The 17,828-nt window shown below is 64.0% G+C and overlaps 1 protein-coding gene across 2 annotated transcripts in view; it reads left to right on the forward strand.

Annotated features, from left to right (window-relative positions):
• The first annotated feature begins 15,357 nt into the window (after positions 1-15,357).
• The window catches only part of ITGA5 (integrin subunit alpha 5), a 62,604-nt gene continuing 60,133 nt past the window's right edge, over positions 15,358-17,828 (forward strand). Inside the window, exon 1 of one of the 2 annotated variants that reach the window (XM_075902077.2) lies at positions 15,358-15,685. In XM_075902077.2, coding sequence (XP_075758192.2) covers positions 15,534-15,685 — 152 coding nt within the window. In that variant the 5' untranslated portion in view covers positions 15,358-15,533. The remainder of the gene's footprint in view (positions 15,686-17,828) is intronic. The other variant, XM_075902076.2, reaches the window with a different exon arrangement.

The raw sequence follows: 17,828 nt of genomic DNA on the forward strand, positions 1-17,828 counted from the left end.
TCTGAGCCCCCAATACCCTATGGCCCCTCCTCCAGCCCCTTCATTTGATACTCCCCCTCCCCACCCCAGTCCAGGAACCAACTCCCTAGTGTGGTCACGGATGGGCCACACGTGTTTCTTCAGGGTTAGTGCAGGGCTGGGTGGGCTGATAAGATGGGGATGGGGGAAGTGGAGCAGTGGGGGGAGGGGCTACTTCCTCATGTTTGTATTGGTGGATCAAACAAAGGTTACAAAGCCTCTGGCCAGGGTTCAGCCGAGGGAAGGCTCTGCTCAAGGAGGGGCAGCTTCCTGTAAAGCAACCGTGAAATGCCCCTGCCCTATGGAACCCGGCAGCCCAGATCTGTGCCCCATGGAACCCGGCCAGCCCAGATCTGTGCCCCATGGAACCCGGCCAGCCCAGATCTGTGCCCCATGGAACCTGGCAGCCCAGATCTGTGCCCCATAGAACCCAGCCAGCCCAGATCAGTGCCCCATGGAACCCGGCCAGCCCAGATCTGTGCCCCATGGAACCCGGCCAGCCCAGATCTGTGCCCCATGGAACCCGGGCAGCCCAGATCTGTGCCCCATGAAACCCGGCAGCCCAGATCTGTGCCCTATGGAACCCGGCCAGCCCAGATCTGTGCCCTATGGAACCCGGCCAGCCCAGATCTGTGCCCCATGGAACCCGGCCAGCCCAGATCTGTGCCCCATGGAACCCGGCCAGCCCAGATCTGTGCCCCATGGAACCCGGCAGCCTAGATCTGTGCCCCATGGAACCCGGCCAGCCCAGATCTGTGCCCTATGGAACCCGGCCAGCCCAGATCTGTGCCCCATGGAACCCGGCCAGCCCAGATCTGTGCCCCATGGAACCCGGCCAGCCCAGATCTGTGCCCCATGGAACCCGGCCAGCCCAGATCTGTGCCCCATGGAACCCGGCCAGCCCAGATCTGTGCCCCATGGAACCCGGCCAGCCCAGATCTGTGCCCCATGGAACCCGGCCAGCCCAGATCTGTGCCCTATGGAATCCGGCAGCCCAGATCTGTGCCCCATGGAACCCGGCCAGCCCAGATCTGTGCCCCATGGAACCTGGCAGCCCAGATCTGTGCCCCATGGAACCCGGCCAGCCCAGATCTGTGCCCCATGGAACCCGGCCAGCCCAGATCTGTGCCCTATGGAATCCGGCAGCCCAGATCTGTGCCCCATGGAACCCGGCCAGCCCAGATCTGTGCCCCATGGAACCCGGGCAGCCCAGATCTGTGCCCCATGGAACCTGGCAGCCCAGATCTGTGCCCCATGGAACCCGGCCAGCCCAGATCTGTGCCCCATGGAACCCGGCCAGCCCAGATCTGTGCCCCATGGAACCCGGCCAGCCCAGATCTGTGCCCCATGGAACCCGGCCAGCCCAGATCTGTGCCCTATGGAATCCGGCAGCCCAGATCTGTGCCCCATGGAACCCAGCCAGCCCAGATCTGTGCCCCATGGAACCCGGCCAGCCCAGATCTGTGCCCCATGGAACCCGGCCAGCCCAGATCTGTGCCCCATGGAACCCGGCAGCCCAGATCTGTGCCCTATGGAACCCGGCCAGCCCAGATCTGTGCCCCATGGAACCTGGCCAGCCAAGATCCGCGGCTGTCCCTGTGCAGACATGACCCGTCTCTTACTGTCACCGGCGCCTTTGCTTTGATCCTGTCAAGGGGGCTGTCCCAGACTTGGCTTGTGTCACAGTCACAGGAAGACAGAGGAGAGCCACACAGCCCTGGTGTTTTGCAGCACTGGTTAGCTGAGTCTCTCAAAGCCCTTTGTCAGCCACTGTCCCCCCGTTACTGGTGGGGACACTGAGTCACAACCGCCCCTCCTCTGCTCTCCTTGCAGGACAGTGGCAGAAACCCGTGGTTCAGGACAAGTTGCCAGTGACATGCTGGGGTGCATTAGTGCTGGCCTTAGGGGTACCCCGGACTCGCAGTGGTTTCCATTAGCAAGAGAGTTTATGGTTTGGCTCATTGACTCTCAGCTCCCCCACTGCACAAATTGTTCCAGCGACTGAGCCACAGACCCCGGCCCCGGTTAGTCTGTGGGCCCAGCCCAACTAGGCAACCTGATTGTAACGTGACCAGACCCTAGAACAGCTACCCGGAGCCACGCCACTGCCAGGGAGTCAGGAGCTGCCCATCATGGGCCCCATGTTCCCTACAGCCTGTTAACAGCCAGGAAGCGCCCGTAGCAAGCGCATTGTTCCCAGCCGGCCCCAGCCCTTCCCCTGCCAGGCCCTGCAGGAAACGCTCTCTTTTGTCTGCTGGGCAGAGAGAAGCCACTTGCTGGAGCCCTGGCTAGCACAGCTTGGAGCCGTCAGTCCCCCTGCCAGGCCAGGGGCCAATTCTGCCTGGCTGGGGGGGTGACAGCCACCTGTGGCACTGGCACAGAGAGGGCAGCTCCTGGGAATGCCACGCCCACATGACAGTGTGGGGCGGTCTTGGGGAGTGAGACAGGGCATCCATGTCTGTTTGCAGAGGGGCTGCAGGAACCCTGAGCAGCCCAGCCACGTAAACAAAGCCCTCCCAAAACAAAGCCCTCATCACTCCCAGCAGCCCCGTGGATCTTGGTCTCTGCTCTCCCGGGGCGCTGGGTGGGAGGAGGCCTTTGTTTTGGGAGGGGTTTGTTTATGTGACAGGGTTGCGCAGGGCTCCTGCAGCCCCTCTGCAAAGACACGTGGCAACACATGCCAGGACCATGGTCCGTGGGAGCCAGTTCAACACCCTCATTTCTAGCCCTGCTGTGTCCCAGGGCTGGGAGGGAAGGGGGCAGTTTCACAGCTGGGGGAAGGAAAGACCTTTCCAGACCCAGGTATTTCACCCAGCAGTGGGTTTGGAGGCGGATGTGGCTCAGGGGTGCTGGTGCCAGGAAGTAGTAAACACAGCTCTCTCACGGCTCGGCAGGGACCTCTGCACACCTGCATTGCACTCACTGCCCAGCTGCATGTGGCTCCGTATGAGGCTGTCACGTCCAAGCATGGGAGACCCAGGCCAGGCATCTAGAGCGGAGGAGAAAATCTAGTGCTGCACAGGGGTCAACAGTGACTGGGAGGGGAAAGCGAATCACACAGCGCCCCCTGCTGAGTTCCCCACCCCGCCCCCTGCAGCACAGCGCCCCCTGAGTTCCCCACCCCGCCCCCTGCTGCACAGCGCCCCCTGCTGAGTTCCCCACCCCGCCCCCTGCAGCACAGCGCCCCCTGCTGAGTTCCCCACCCCGCCCCCTGCTGCACAGCGCCCCCTGCTGAGTTCCCCACCCCGCCCCCTGCTGCACAGCGCCCCCTGCTGAGTTCCCCACCCCGCCCCCTGCAGCACAGTGCCCCCTGCTGAGTTCCCCACCCCGCCCCCTGCAGCACAGCGCCCCCTGCTGAGTTCCCCCCCCCCCCCTGCAGCACAGCGCCCCCTGCTGAGTTCCCCACCCCGCCCCCTGCCCCCCCCCTGCAGCACAGCGCCCCCTGCTGAGTTCCCCACCCCGCCCCCTGCAGCACAGCGCCCCCTGCTGAGTTCCCCACTCCGCCCCCTGCAGCACAGCGCCCCCTGCTGAGTTCCCCACCCCGCCCCCTGCAGCACAGCGCCCCCTGCTGAGTTCCCCACTCCGCCCCCTGTAGCACAGCGCCCCCTGCTGAGTTCCCCACCCCGACCCCTGCTGCACAGCGCCCCCTGCTGAGTTCCCCACTCTGCCCCCTGCAGCACAGCGCCCCCTGCTGAGTTCCCTCCACCCAGCACCATCTAGCACAGCACTGGGAACTTCAAGGTACATCTCCAGAAGAATTCACTCAGGGGATGCTGGATGGCAGCAGATCCATGGTGTGAACAGCCCGGACCCTGGAAGAGAAGGAAGGATCCATTGTGTGAGAGCGAGAAGTGCACTGGGACAGAGAGACAGGGTGGGGAAATGCCGGCAGAGAAACCAGCCCTGCTCACCTACCGGATGCTCCCCCTCCCTCAGCTCTCCTTGCCCTCCCTTCTCCTCCCCCATCTCTCTCCTTCCATCTCTCCCCCACTCTCCTCCTTCCCTGTCCCCCCAGGTGTCCAGTCCTTCTTCCCTTCCCCATCTCTCACTTCCTCTCCCTCCCTTCTCCCCCTTCCTCCACCTCCCCTGCCCTACTTCCCCTCCCCCATCTCTCTCCTCCCTTTCCTCCTCCCCCTCCCCCAGCTCTCCTTGTCCACCCCCTCCCTTGACTCCCCTCTCCCTTCCTCCATTACACCCTCCCATTACATCACACTCCAGCCATGTGTCTCCTGCTGTCCAGATTCTTTCCAACCACAAGGTTCATTAGGAGCCCCCCAGAGGGGCTGGCCTGGCTGAGGCCAGATTTGCCTTCCCCCCAGGTGCTTGGGCCGGTTGGACCTGGACCAGCAGGCGCCCCCCCCCCTCCCCAGGCAGATCTGGAGAAGTTCAGTCACTGAGGTGGGACGGGGGAGGGGAGCAAAGCTGGGCTAGCAGCACTGGGGCAGCAGCTGAGGGTAAACCTGGCGTTTACCTGAGGGTAAAACCTGCAAGGAGTTTGCCCACCTCTCATCTGGGGAGTATGGCCTCTCGTTCAGGTTCGGGAACTCGCTTCCTGTTTACCACTGCCCAGCAGGGATCTGTGGGTCAGGACTGAAGGACACCAGCAAACCTGGGAGTGGGGCATGAGGGGAGCCCAGGCTCAGGCTGGATAATTGGGGCTGTGGGTCAGGATTGAGGAGCACAGAGCTGGGGGGAAGGGCAGGGGGAGCCAGGGCTGGGGAGCTGGCGCTGGGGATCAGGGAGCACAGAGCTGGGGGAGGTGTAGGGGGAGCCAGGGCTGGGGAGCTGGCGCTGGGGATCAGGGAGCACAGAGCTGGGGGAGGTGTAGGGGGAGCCAGGGCTGGGGAGCTGGCGCTGGGGATCAGAGAGCACAGAGCTGGGGGGAGGTGTAGGGGGAGCCAGGGCTGGGGAGCTGGCGCTGGGGATCAGGGAGCACAGAGCTGGGGGAGGTGTAGGGGGAGCCAGGGCTGGGGAGCTGGCGCTGGGGATCAGAGAGCACAGAGCTGGGGGGAGGTGTAGGGGGAGCCAGGGCTGGGGAGCTGGCGCTGGGGATCAGGGAGCACAGAGCTGGGGGGAAGGGCAGGGGGAGCCAGGGCTGGGGAGCTGGCACTGGGGATCAGGGAGCACAGAGCTGGGGGAGGTGTAGGGGGAGCCAGGGCTAGGGAGCTGGCGCTGGGGATCAGGGAGCACAGAGCTGGGGGGAGGTGTAGGGGGAGCCAGGGCTGGGGAGCTGGCGCTGGGGATCAGGGAGCACAGAGCTGGGGGAGGTGTAGGGGGAGCCAGGGCTGGGGAGCTGGCGCTGGGGATCAGGGAGCACAGAGCTGGGGGGAGGTGTAGGGGGAGCCAGGGCTGGGGAGCTGGCGCTGGGGATCAGAGAGCACAGAGCTGGGGGGAGGTGTAGGGGGAGCCAGGGCTGGGGAGCTGGCGCTGGGGATCAGGGAGCATAGAGCTGGGGGAGGTGTAGGGGGAGCCAGGGCTGGGGAGCTGGCGCTGGGGATCAGAGAGCACAGAGCTGGGGGGAGGTGTAGGGGGAGCCAGGGCTGGGGAGCTGGCGCTGGGGATCAGGGAGCACAGAGCTGGGGGGAAGGGCAGGGGGAGCCAGGGCTGGGGAGCTGGCACTGGGGATCAGGGAGCACAGAGCTGGGGGAGGTGTAGGGGGAGCCAGGGCTAGGGAGCTGGCGCTGGGGATCAGGGAGCACAGAGCTGGGGGGAGGTGTAGGGGGAGCCAGGGCTGGGGAGCTGGCGCTGGGGATCAGGGAGCACAGAGCTGGGGGAGGTGTAGGGGGAGCCAGGGCTGGGGAGCTGGCGCTGGGGATCAGGGAGCACAGAGCTGGGGGGAGGTGTAGGGGGAGCCAGGGCTGGGGAGCTGGCGCTGGGGATCAGGGAGTGCAGAGCTGGGGGGAGGTGTAGGGGGAGCCAGGGCTGGGGAGCTGCGGCTCAGGGAGCTCCAGCAGAGCTGGGAGGGAAGTTGGGCTATTTCTGACCACTGGTTCTCCCTCCGTTTCAGCCCTAGCAGCTCTGGGCAGGGCTGGATCCTACGTGACTTTCCTAGGGGGTCCAGACTCCAGCACATGGCTGCCAGCCCTCCCCCTCCCCCTGCACTTAGAGGGGTTTGGGCAGCACAGGAAGGAGCGGGGCTGGCTTGTGGCCAATGGGGCCAGGCACCTGGGGTTAGCTGGGTGCTGGGGGATATGCTGCCTGCCAGGCAGGGGCTGAGTTCGGGCAGCTCTGACCAGCAGGCACCTTTGCTGCGTTTGGAAGGTGCCACTGACCCACACCCCAGGCACTTGCATGTCACCCCCACAATCCCAGGGGGAACAAGTCTCCAGTGGGGCGGTTGCCAAAAAGACCCCAATCTCTGACTCCTGGCCTGGCTTCCCAGGGCAGGTTAGTGCAACACACACACATGTGCGCGCACATGCGCTAAGGATAAGAACTTTCTACTGCTGCCCACCAGTGGAGTCACTCCTTTAGCTAAGTGCTAGAGGCCTTCACACATGCATCCCCCTAAAGGACAGGAGAGGAACCCTTTGAGAAATCACAGCAGGCCTGCTCATCGTTCTGCATTGGGTGGGGCTAGGATCTGAACCTAGGGGTCTTCTGGCCCCTAGCCCCACACCTGAACCAGATGAGCCTCTGTACATCCCTGCCCACTTCCCCTCATAAGCCTCTTACCCTCCACCTCTCCTGCCCCTCCAGACCCCCCTCCTCTGCCCACCCCCTGCACCTCCCCACCCCCATATCTTCCCTGTCCCTGCATCTCCTACACCCCCCATCTCTATCCTCTCCCCCTCCCTCATATTCCCACATCTCCCCTCCCCCCATCTGCTACACCCCCAACCCACCTCGCCCACTGCTCTGCCCTGCCCCACCCCAGCCATGTACTCCCTCCCCAGTGTTATTTGATCAAATTGATTTTTCTCCTTTCTCCCCAGAATTCCCACCAGAGATGCCCCCACCCACCACTGACACTGCTCCAGGGCACTGAGGTGAGGACCCTTCTGCAAGTCAGCCAGCATTTTGGGCTCTCCCCTCGGCCCAGAGGTGTGGGCCAAATCTCTCCCCTCCCCCACCGGCCAGGGGCGGGGAACTTGTTCTGTTCACAGTCAGCCTTTCCTGTCTGGTAAGAGCTCAGCACACTGCTGGCAGAGCCCAGCCCCTCCCACTGCTGCAGCCGCAGCCCATGAGCTGGAAGAGAATCTCCACTGGTAGCGGAGCAGTACAGAGGCTATGGCACGTAGCAGGGGTGGCACTGTGCCACACAGCACCTCCCACTCGGCTGCAGGAGGCACTTGAGGGGATGGGCTACAGTCCCTGGCATGTGACTCCGACCCCACTCCTGGAAGCCCAGCAGGCAGGACAGAGGATTGAGACGGGATCACAGCCTGCCCAGTCTGTGGCACCAGGACACTGTGGATCCTGGCTCAGGCAGGTAACACAAGACTCCCTCTCAACACAAGGCTTGGGCATCCCCTCAGGCCTCGGAGGCTCTGGGGCTGCCCAGCCCAGGAACCCCCACAGCCTGGCATGGGTGGCCTGTTCACCACAGCTGTGACCCGAGCAGAAAGGTGGGGAGCCCTGGTCTGGGGAAAGCTATGTGTATGGGCCCAGACTGGGGCCCCTGTGCTGTGGGTAGTGATGGAGGCACTGAGACAGGGGGCTGAGCTGGGGGGCTGGGGACAGGGGGGCTGGGAACAATGGGGGACCCCTGGGCTGGGGAAGTTCTTGCTTTGTCCCTGAGCCAGCTCAGAGCAACCCTGGGGCTGAGCTCTGTGCCAAGCTATGGGGGAAAGCCTTTGAACCCAGCAGGCGCCTGCTGATCAGAGATGCTGGCCTGGCCCTTGCGGGTTGGGAGTCCTGGCCAGCCCCTGTGGGAATGAACAGGGGGCAGGGGGAAGGGGGAGCTGTTTGTGCCAGGAAGGTTGGGAGGATGGGGCAGGGTCATAGAGATGGGGGGGTTGAGACAGGGCGTTTGAGGGAGAAGGGTGGGAGTGGCAAGAGTTATTTATGCTCCAAAGGGCCCTGCCAGCCCAGCCCTGGGCTCCCCCCACCGCACAAGTCTGCCAGTGCCCCTCAGTCCTGACCCACAGCCGCTGGCTACCCCAGCCGTGGGCTCCTCAGGGGGTGGGAGCTGGCTGGGGCGCTGTGCAGGGACAGCAGTGGGGCTGAGCTTGAGGGGCACTGGCAAAGCTGGGGAGGAAGCCCCAGGATGGAGTCCAAGGGGGCTTCTAGGAGGAGCCAGGGTAATAAATGGAGGCCCATGTGACTGCCCCTGGTTCCTGCTGCCCAAGAGGCCCCAGCTGGGACTGGGAGGGAAGAGCCGCTGCCCCTTGCTAATGATTAATCTCAAAGAATGTGTCCCTCCCACACAGCCCTCCTGTCCCACAGAAGGGCAGGGTGCCCCCCCCAGCCCTTCCCACTGCCTGAGCTCACATCCCCCTCAGTGTGGTCCTGGCTCCCAGCCTTCCCCCCTCCTGCCCTGCTGCTCTGGCGGGCGCTGAGCTGTGGTGCTGCTCCTGGGGGCGCTGGTAGGGATTTAACATGGTCCCCATGAAGTGCCAGGTGCCCAGCCCCTTTGATCTCCCCTCCTGGCCCCCGAGCCCTGTGCCTGCCAGAGGCCAAGCTGGCTCCCTCAATGGGGCTTTGTTGAGGCTCCCCCCACACCCCAGCACAGAGCCGTATTGATCAACCTGCCGCTTCCCCAGTCCCTGCCTGGGTGGTTCAGGCTGCTAGGCCCCTTCAGTGCAGCCCTGCAGAGCACAGAGGGGCTTGGCTCCAGGGGCAGAGAGCAAGGCCCCGTCTAGCGCCTGGACACAGAGGGCAGCCCCGACATGCTCCCCCCTGACCCCTCGCCACAGCACAACGCCCCCTACTGAGCCCCGACACACTCCCCCCTCACCTCCCCGCCACAGCACAACGCCCCCTACTGAGCCCCGACACGCTCCCCCCTCACCTCCCCGCCACAGCACAACGCCCCCTACTGAGCCCCGACACACTCCCCCCTCACCTCCCCGCCACAGCACAACGCCCCCTACTGAGCCCCGACACGCTCCCCCCTCACCTCCCCGCCACAGCACAACGCCCCCTACTGAGCCCCGACACGCTCCCCCCTCACCTCCCCGCCACAGCACAACGCCCCCTACTGAGCCCCGACACGCTCCCCCCTGACTCCCCGCCACAGCACAACGCCCCCTACTGAGCCCCGACACGCTCCCTCACTCTGGTACAGAGCTCCCTAATGAGTGACACCCTCAGCTCATGCAGCACAGCGCCCCCACCCACTTCCTCAGCACAACACCCCCGACTGACCCCCCGCCCATGCAGCACAGCCCCCCCAACTGAGCCCCCACCCACAGGGTCACACGCTCCTCCAGAACAACACCCCCGACTGCCCCCACCCGCTTCCACAGCACAACACCCCTGACTGCCCCCCCGCCCATGCAGCACAGCCCCCCCAACTGAGCCCCCACCCGCAGGGTCACACGCTCCTCCAGCACAACACCCCCGACTGCCCCCCGCCCATGCAGCACAGCCCCCCCAACTGAGCCCCCACCCGCAGGGTCACACACTCCTCCAGCACAACACCCCCGACTGCCCCCCGCCCATGCAGCACAGCGCCCCCTGGGCAGCGTGAGGTTCACTTGAGCTATTTTGGTTCCATGAAGTCATGGGGCTGCTGCTCTCTGGCACGGCGCGTTCCCTGCTCCGCATCCCAGGCTCCCCTTTCCCGCCCCCAGATGTGTGCAGCCCATTGCATCAGTGTCCCAGGCATGCAGCCAGCAGTGAGTAATTCCCCCCGGACCCCTCGCCCTCCCAGCTGTGTGTCAGTGCCCCGAGGTCGCCGGGGTCGCTGGCCCAGACATCCTCCCGCAGCCAGGCCCGCGGGGAGAGGGGCATGGGGTGCATGGAGGAGGGGGTTCTCCCAGGCAGCGGGGAGACAGGGACAGGGGCTGTCTGTGCTCTGCCCCCTCCCAACCCATCGTTTCCACAGGAAGAGCAGCCAAGCGAGTGAGTCTCTGTCTGGGCCATCCGGGGCAGTGTTATTTACTGTAGGGTCTTTCCCTCTCACCCTATGGGGAGCTGAGCCCTGCCCTCTTCTGGGCTTTGCCCCCCCCCCCCCCCAGGCTGAGTCCTCCACCTGTGGCTGAGGGGGGCTGCTGCCATAGCAACCCCCACTCACACCTCACCACAGGGAAGACCATCCCATGGGCCAGTCCCGCAGCCTGCTTTCACAGCATTGCTCGGCATGCCGGGTGCCACGGGGGCGTTGGCTAAGCTGGGGTGTGGCAGTCTGAGCCATTTCTAGCTGTGAAATAGTGACACCACCACCACACAGACACAGACAGACCATCCTCCCCCACTTCCCCATCCTCTTCCCCGGGGCTGCCGGTTGCTGAGGGATACATGTGCAAACAGACTGTCCCTGCTGTTTCCTGCTGAGCCCAGGGCACTGCCCCGTCCCTCCCGTAACCCACAGGTGACACAGGATGCCAGTGGAGTCTGTGGCCAGGCTGTGGGGGGGCCAAAGCAGATCCAGAGGAATCAGCATCTTCTTCAGCCACTGGAGAGACACAGACCTGATGACAGATGCTCCTGACCCGGGCCTGGAGGTTTCTCCCTGCTCCAGCGCTTGCTCCGCAGGTTGGCAGGCTCGGCTACTCAGCGGGCTCCCTGCTGCTCTGACACTGATGCTGGGTGGGTTGATTTTCATTAGCGGTCATTGCACGGGGAACCTCTTGGGTCCCTCAGCACAGCACAGCCCCCCCCCCCCAGGGATTCCCAGCCCCCCACTCTCCACTGGGCCAGGGATCCCCTAGAGCCAGCCCCTGCAAAGAGGTGGACACTCATCTCCCAGGCGCACAGGGTACTGCAATGCAACTCCCCAGGTGGGGATGGAGGGAGACCTTTGTGTCTATGCCAGCCCTGGTCAGTGGGGGGGGGAAGATGGGGGAGCAGTGGGACACAGACAGCTGCCCGGGGGGAGGAGAGGGGCTGCTGGCAGCAAGATGGAGTGGTGGAGCCAATGCCAGAGGGGTGAATGAAGCGAGGGGAGCCCTGGGGCAGAGGTTTTTGGAGGTGATTTTGTCCCCCACCTTTGTGTGAGATGGTTCCCTCCCCTCTCCATGGGCAGCTGCTGCATGAGATCAATGGGGGCAGGGGTACAGCCCCCTCCCAATTGCATTGCTTTTCTAGTTCAATCCCCCCTCCCCCAACAGGGGCCTTCCTGGGAGGATGCAGCAGTGACAGGAAATCCCTGCAACTTGCAGCCTGCCCCATATGTGAGTGCCCCTGTCCCCCACTCCTCTGAGAGCCCTCTGCTGCCCCTCCCCTGAGAGCCCCGTGTCCCTCTCCCACCTGACAGCCTCCTGCCCCTCCCCCACCACTCAGCTCACTGCGACCCTTCCCCGTTTCTGCTAGGCCCTTGCCCAGTTCAGTTCCTGTCACTGTCCCCTGCCAGCCTGCCTCTTCCTGTTTGCCCTGCTTGTCGGTGCTACCATTTGATGTGCCCTGATAAACTAGACCAAGGGGCCAATTCTGCTCCCAGTGTGTTCAAACCTCATCAGGTGTCTCTTGTGTGTGGCAAGGGCCCTAGGGTCTGCAGGGATCACCAAGCCAGGCCCAGAGGCAGGGCCCCCAGATGCCTGAAGTAGAGGGGGAGGGAAGCTGCCGCACTGTGACGTAGTGGGGGGTACTTTGCTGGTTACTATGCTGGGCAGTGGACTGTGGGTGACCTCCGCTGTCTGCTGTCTGTACCACGGCCCAGCAGGGCAGGGGATGAGTCATTATGCAAGGGGGCTCCAAACCAGTCCGACCAGTTATCTCCCAGGGAGCGGAACAATGGGAAGAAGGCAGAGTGGAGCCCTGGCTGGGGGACAGGGCTGGAAGAGAGTGGTAGTTTCTGTCTGGGAAGCAGGGGAGAAGGAGCTAGGGAGGAGGGCTGGGATTGTAGGGCCCAGCCACCCCCATTTCAAGGGGGGGCACTGAGGCCTTCTAGCTCTAGTTCCTGTAACCAGATTACATCTGTGCTGTGCTGTATCCTGGAGAAGCAATAAACTCCCTCTATTCTACTGGCTGGTGGACTCTGTTCGTGCCACTACGGGGGTGCAGGAGACGGGAAACCCCAACGCGCCGTCACACGCACCCCCTGGCTTATGGCAGTTTCCCTCCTGCACAGGTTTTACACCCTGATTCAATGGTTCTCAGCTCCCCACTGTACAAATTGCTCCAGTGCCCGGTCCCCCATTCATGCTATCCCCCTTGCTGCCCCATCGCTACTTAGGGTGCAGTGGGGATGTGAGAATGGGTCCTGCCCCTGTGTCAGCTGAGATGGAGTAGTATCAATCTGGCTGGGGAAGGAGGAGAAACAGGAGAAACAGATGGGCATGAGGCTGGAAGGGGGCAAGACGCAGCCCCAGGCCCTCTCCACCCGGAGATCCACATTGCATGGCTTTTCCTCTCCCCGCGCCCACCAGACCAGTCCATAGCGGGGTCTGGGACTTGGCCTCTGTCCCGGCCATGTTCCCACCTTCCTTGGTGCAGCTTGCAGAAGGGGCTGGCACCCTGGTCTGTTATTGCAGGGTCGCGTGTATGTCTGCACCGGAGCCCTGGTGTTGGTTCATTATCGTGGAGTTGCCTGTGTGCACTGGGGCCCTGTGTGCTGCTTTGTTGTTGTAGAGATGCCAGCGTGCACTGAGGCCCGGCGTGCTGGTTTGTTATTGTAGGGTTGCTTGTGGAGATTGGAGGTGTCAGGCCCGTGCCATCTCAGAACCGACGGGATTCCCTGGAATTTCCATGCGAGAGACATCACTTCTGAGAGGTGCGTGGAGACATTCTGGCCTAGTGGCTGTTCTGGGGGAGCCCAGAGGTGGGGCTCTCCCTGCCAGCTGGGAAGTCACGGAGAAATGCCTCCAGCACAAGATTTCCAGCACTTCCTGTTTCTGAGGGGCCTGGAACTAGTCCAAAAGAAGCTCTGCTGCACCCATGGCTCAGCCCCTATGCCTCTGTCCCCATTGCTCGGTGGGACTTTGGGGAACGCCTGGAAAGACCAGGGAGCCTGCCCTGGGCTGTGGGTGCAAGTCAGGGCAGCTTCCAATAGTTGGGCCCATTTTTCACCCTGCCAGCGCCCCCCTCCCTCCTATCCCCAAGGGCTACCCACAGGGAGGCAGAAAGTCTCCCTGCTGAACCCCCTGTGATGCTCCTGTCCCCAGATAGAGGGGCCAATTCTGGGTAAGGCTGCCCCCCGATGGCAAACTGAGGAACAGTGTGTGTTAGTGGAGTTGTAGGGCAGGGAGAATGGGACCACCAGAAAAAGACCAGGGGAGGAGGTGCCTGTGGGGCATTGGGGAGAGTGGTGCAGGGAGCGTGTGTATGGGGGCAAGGAGGCATTTCAGAAAATGGGACCCTGCAGAGCCATGGAGGGAGGGAGGGAGGGAGGGAGGGACGGACGGATGAAGAAACGGGAACAAAGGAAACAGTAGATGAAGGGACTTCTTGTGCAAAAGTAGAATCCAAAGATGTTTGCAGATGCCTGTGTGCTTGTGTGTGTATATGCATGTATGTCTATGTATGTGTGCATGGCTGTGCATGCACACACATGTGCTCATGTGCGTGCCTGGCTGTGTGTGTATGTGCATGGTTGTGTGTATGTGTGCACATGTGCTCATGTGCATGCCTGGCTGTGTGTGTATGTGCATGGTTGTGTGTATGTGTGCACATGTGCTCATGTGCATGTCTGGCTGTGTGTGTATGTGCATGGTTGTGTGTATGTGTGCACATGTGCTCATGTGCATGCCTGGCTGTGTGTGTATGTGCATGGTTGTGTGTATGTGTGCACATGTGCTCATGTGTGTGCCTGGCTCTGCGTGCATGTATGTACAGGTGTGCCTATTGGAGGAGCCCTGCCCTGTTAATTTATCACAGCACCACAGCCTTTGACTCCGTGCATCCCTTACATCGTAACCATCAGATAGGTTACGTCACCCATGGCCAGGGTCCTTTCCTGCGGTACCCCTGGGATGGGCTGCCTGGGCCCCTGGGGAAGGAGCTCCCCGCCTTCAGCCCTAGGATAGCTCTCCAGGTTCCCTGTTAATGGGAAGCTAGAGAAGCCAGGAGGCTGCAGCTGCGGATTCCTCTGGAGAGGACTGAACTGGCGAGAAGAACCCACAATAACATGCCGTTGTGTGTACAAGTGATGCTGTGGATCACACCCCGATCTGTACGCAAACAACCCTGCAGTAACACACCTGGGCCTGCACAAGCGGCCCAGCACAAACCCAGGAGGAACAGGCTCTTAAGGGAGAGGTGTGGGAATCAGAGATGGGAGGGCGCCGGACGCCTGGGTGCTGTTCCTGTCTGTGCTGTGAGACCTCAAGCCATCAGGGACATTAGCTTTTGCATGTCTCCCCCTTTGTTCTCCTCCTGGTTTCACACCCTCCCTCCCTCGCTGGCTGTGAGGGCTGCTGGCTGGCTGTGCCAGCAGGAGTCTCAGGGGGGCAGGGGCTGGAGAGTTGGGCTCCCTGCCCCACACTGACTCAGGCCTGCTGGCCTGGAATGTCAGTGGAAAGCTGGTGGGTGGTGGAGGCCTGGCAAGTGCTGGCCTCAGGGCGTTTCTCGCCCGGGCCTCCTGTGCTGGGATATTGTGTGCGATTTCCAAGGCTTCTGCCTAAGCAAATGTTTTGCACATTGCAGGGTCACCTCTTTCCATGAGCTCAGCCGGGCGGGAGCCGCTGGGATGTGCCCCCAGTGGCCGCTCCAGGAGGGCTGGCAAGGGGCAAGGCCATGGGCTGAAAGCCAAAAGACCTGGCCTCTACCCCCGCCTCTGATACATGCAGTGGTGTGTGTTTATGTGCCCCTCCTCCTTGCTGTCTCTGGGCACTGCCCCAAACCCGGCTAGGGGGGATCCTTAGCCCCATGCTACAGCCGTGGGAACTGAGGCCCAGAAGGAGGTGGCCAGTCCAACATGCAAGCGGCTGCTGGCCATCTCAGTGCCTCAGTTTCCCTGTCTGTGGCATGGGATGTGACCCATGGCCCCAGGGTATAGAATCAAAGCACTTTTCCTTCTCTCTGCCAACCCCCTTCTGCCTTTGCAAGGAGCTGCCGCGGGAGGGGCCCAGCCAGGTGCAGCCACCCCCCCCCAACATATCTGGGGCGAGGGGATCAGGGCCTTGCTCACTTGGGGGCAGCTGTTCCCCACAAGCGTGAGCGGAACAGAAGCTTCCTGTTGTGGCCCAAGAGCGCCAAGCTGCGCCCGCCCCTCTGATCCTTCCCGGCCCATCGCCGGGGTCCCGGGCTCGCCCCCGGCCCGTCCCGCTCTCCAAACCCGCCCGTGTTCGCTGGGCCAGGCGAGATCCACCCGCAGGCAGGGGGTGGGCGCAGCCGCGGCTGGTGACTCCTCCCTTTGGGGTGGGAGTGGGGTGGAAACACCCCGCGGGCGCTTCCAGGAGGGGTCTCGGAGCCGGGCTCCCGCAAGGTCCTGCCTGCGCGTCGGAGCGGGGCCGCCAGCGCCGGGCTCCGCCATGCCGCCCCCCGGGACCCTGCTGCTGCTGCTGCTCGCCCTGCCGCCCGCCGGCGCCTTTAACCTGGACGTGGCCGAGCCGGCGCTGTTCCGCGGGGCCGCGGGCAGCCTCTTCGGCTTCGCCGTGGATTTCTACCTCCCGGAGCCCCAGAGGTGAGCGAGCGGCCCGGGGCACCTCGGAGAGCAGAGGGGGGGTTCGCGGCCTCCACTTAGTGCCGGGGGGGGGGTGTTCACCACTTCTACTTAGTGCCGGGGAGCGGGGTTCGCGGCCCCCCTTAGCGCCGGGGGGGGGGGGGGTGTTCACCACTCCTACTTAGTGCGGCCTTAGCGCCGGGGGGGGGGGTGTTCACCACTTCTACTTAGTGCCGGGGGGGGGGGGTGTTCACCACTCCTACTTAGTGCCGGGGGGGGGGGGTTCACCACTCCTACTTAGTGCCGGGGAGGGGGTTCGCGGCCCCCCTTAGCGCCGGGGGGGGGGGTGTTCACTCCTACTTAGTGCCGGGGGGGGGGGGTGTTCACCACTCCTACTTAGTGCCGGGGGGGGGGTGTTCACCACTCCTACTTAGTGCCGGGGGGGGGGGGTGTTCACCACTCCTACTTAGTGCCAGGGAAGGGGGCTCACGACCCCCTGTGGTGGGGGGGCTTATGGCCCCCGGTGGGGGAGGGGGGTTCACGGCCCTTGTTACCGCTGGGGGGGCTGCTCCTCCCCAGCTCTGACTTTCCGGGCTCTACTCCCAGTCCCCGTGGCGGGGCCTCGGCTCTTTCCGCCCGGCCCGTTACCCGCCGCTCGCTCCCCCAGCCCGACCCGTCCGGTCCGGTCCTGGCTCGCTCCCTGGAGCCCAGCCGGGGCGCGCTGGTTCTGCCGGGTTCCGTCCCCGCCTGGCGCGCCCGGGGCGGATCCACCCGCCCCGCGGGGGAGGAGGGACGCGCGTGGGGACCCGGGGCGGGGGCGGCGCTGTAGCCGGAGCCCCGCGCTCCGGTGGGACCCCCTCCCGGCCCGCACAGCACAGGCTGGGAACGGAGCGTTTCCTGTAATCGGAGCTGGGATCGGCTCCTTCCCTTGTAACTCGGAGCAGGCGGATTCCAGCGCTGGCGGCGCAGGGACCGGTGCGTGGGGGCGCCCTGGGAGAGACCCCGCTGGGCTGGGGCGGTCCCTCCTTGGGCAGCCCTTGTCGGGGGGGGGGGGGTGCACCAGGGCTGCGCTGCTCCTGCATTTCCCCTTCCCGAGCTGGCCCGTGGTCCACCCGTCAGGCTGGGGGCGAATCTTCCTCCCGAGGACCCGCGGGGTTGGATGCGGAGGAAGCCCGCAAGACTCGGGGCCCTCGGGCCGTGAACGTGGCAGGGTGGAGGGCAGGACCCCTCCAAAGCTCCCGGCTCCAGCTTCACGCTGCTGCCTAACCAGGGACCTGGGGTGGGGGAAGCGGGTGACACTGGCCTATGGGGTGAGCCAGAGCAGGCGTCCCAGACGAGGGCCATTAGCCGGTTACTCACAACACCAGACAGCTCTGACTAGGGGCCCCGAGTCCAGGCTCCCAGCCCCACCCCCTGGACCTGGCTCCTCCAGAGACAAGAATAGAACCCAGGAGTCCTGCCTCTTTGCTGCACTAACCCCTGGACCCTGGTCTCCTCCCAGACTGGGGATAGAAGCCGGGGGTCCTGGCTCTGAACCCCCCCCCCCGTTCCCCAGGGGCACAGATCTCCCAGGTGCTGCTCCAGGGACTCTCACTTACAAACCCCCCCTTGTCCCTGCGGCAGTGCTGAATGGGCCGGGGCCTGGTGGCTCTGATCCAGGGGGAGGGTGGAGTCGGGGAGAGCTGTGTCCCGTGGCCTGTGGCAGCCAGCCAGCCCATGAGCTGGCCCCTGGAGATGCCCCTCGTGAGCGTGCCCTGGGTCCCTACTCGCTCTGACCCCAGGAGTTCCCGGCACCCAGAGCCGCCGGTCAGGCTGAGCTTGTTACAGCCCTGACATGGATGAGCGAAGGGGCAGCTGGGCTGATAAAGCCCCCGCCCCATGGCTTGGAAGAGGCAGCTGTTGCCATTTGATCCTGTTAGCCTAACACCCCCCAGCCCCGGCCATTGAAGTGCCTCCAGCCCTGGACTGATTGGCCTGAGGGTCTGCCATGTGGCTTGGGCTGGGGGTGTGAGAGCCACTTCCCCTCTGCCGGGGGTAACCCTTTCAGCTGCCATGAAACTGCATCGAACCCCCAGTGTGATGTCAGGGCCAGGGCACATTGGGACCCAAGGCGCAGCCCCGGTGATGGCACCCGGATATTCTTCAGCTGAGATCCCTGTCCCTT

Source organism: Pelodiscus sinensis, chromosome 31, assembly GCF_052426305.1.
Source record: "Pelodiscus sinensis isolate ZL-2025 chromosome 31, ASM5242630v1, whole genome shotgun sequence".
Classification (NCBI taxonomy): domain Eukaryota; kingdom Metazoa; phylum Chordata; order Testudines; family Trionychidae; genus Pelodiscus; species Pelodiscus sinensis.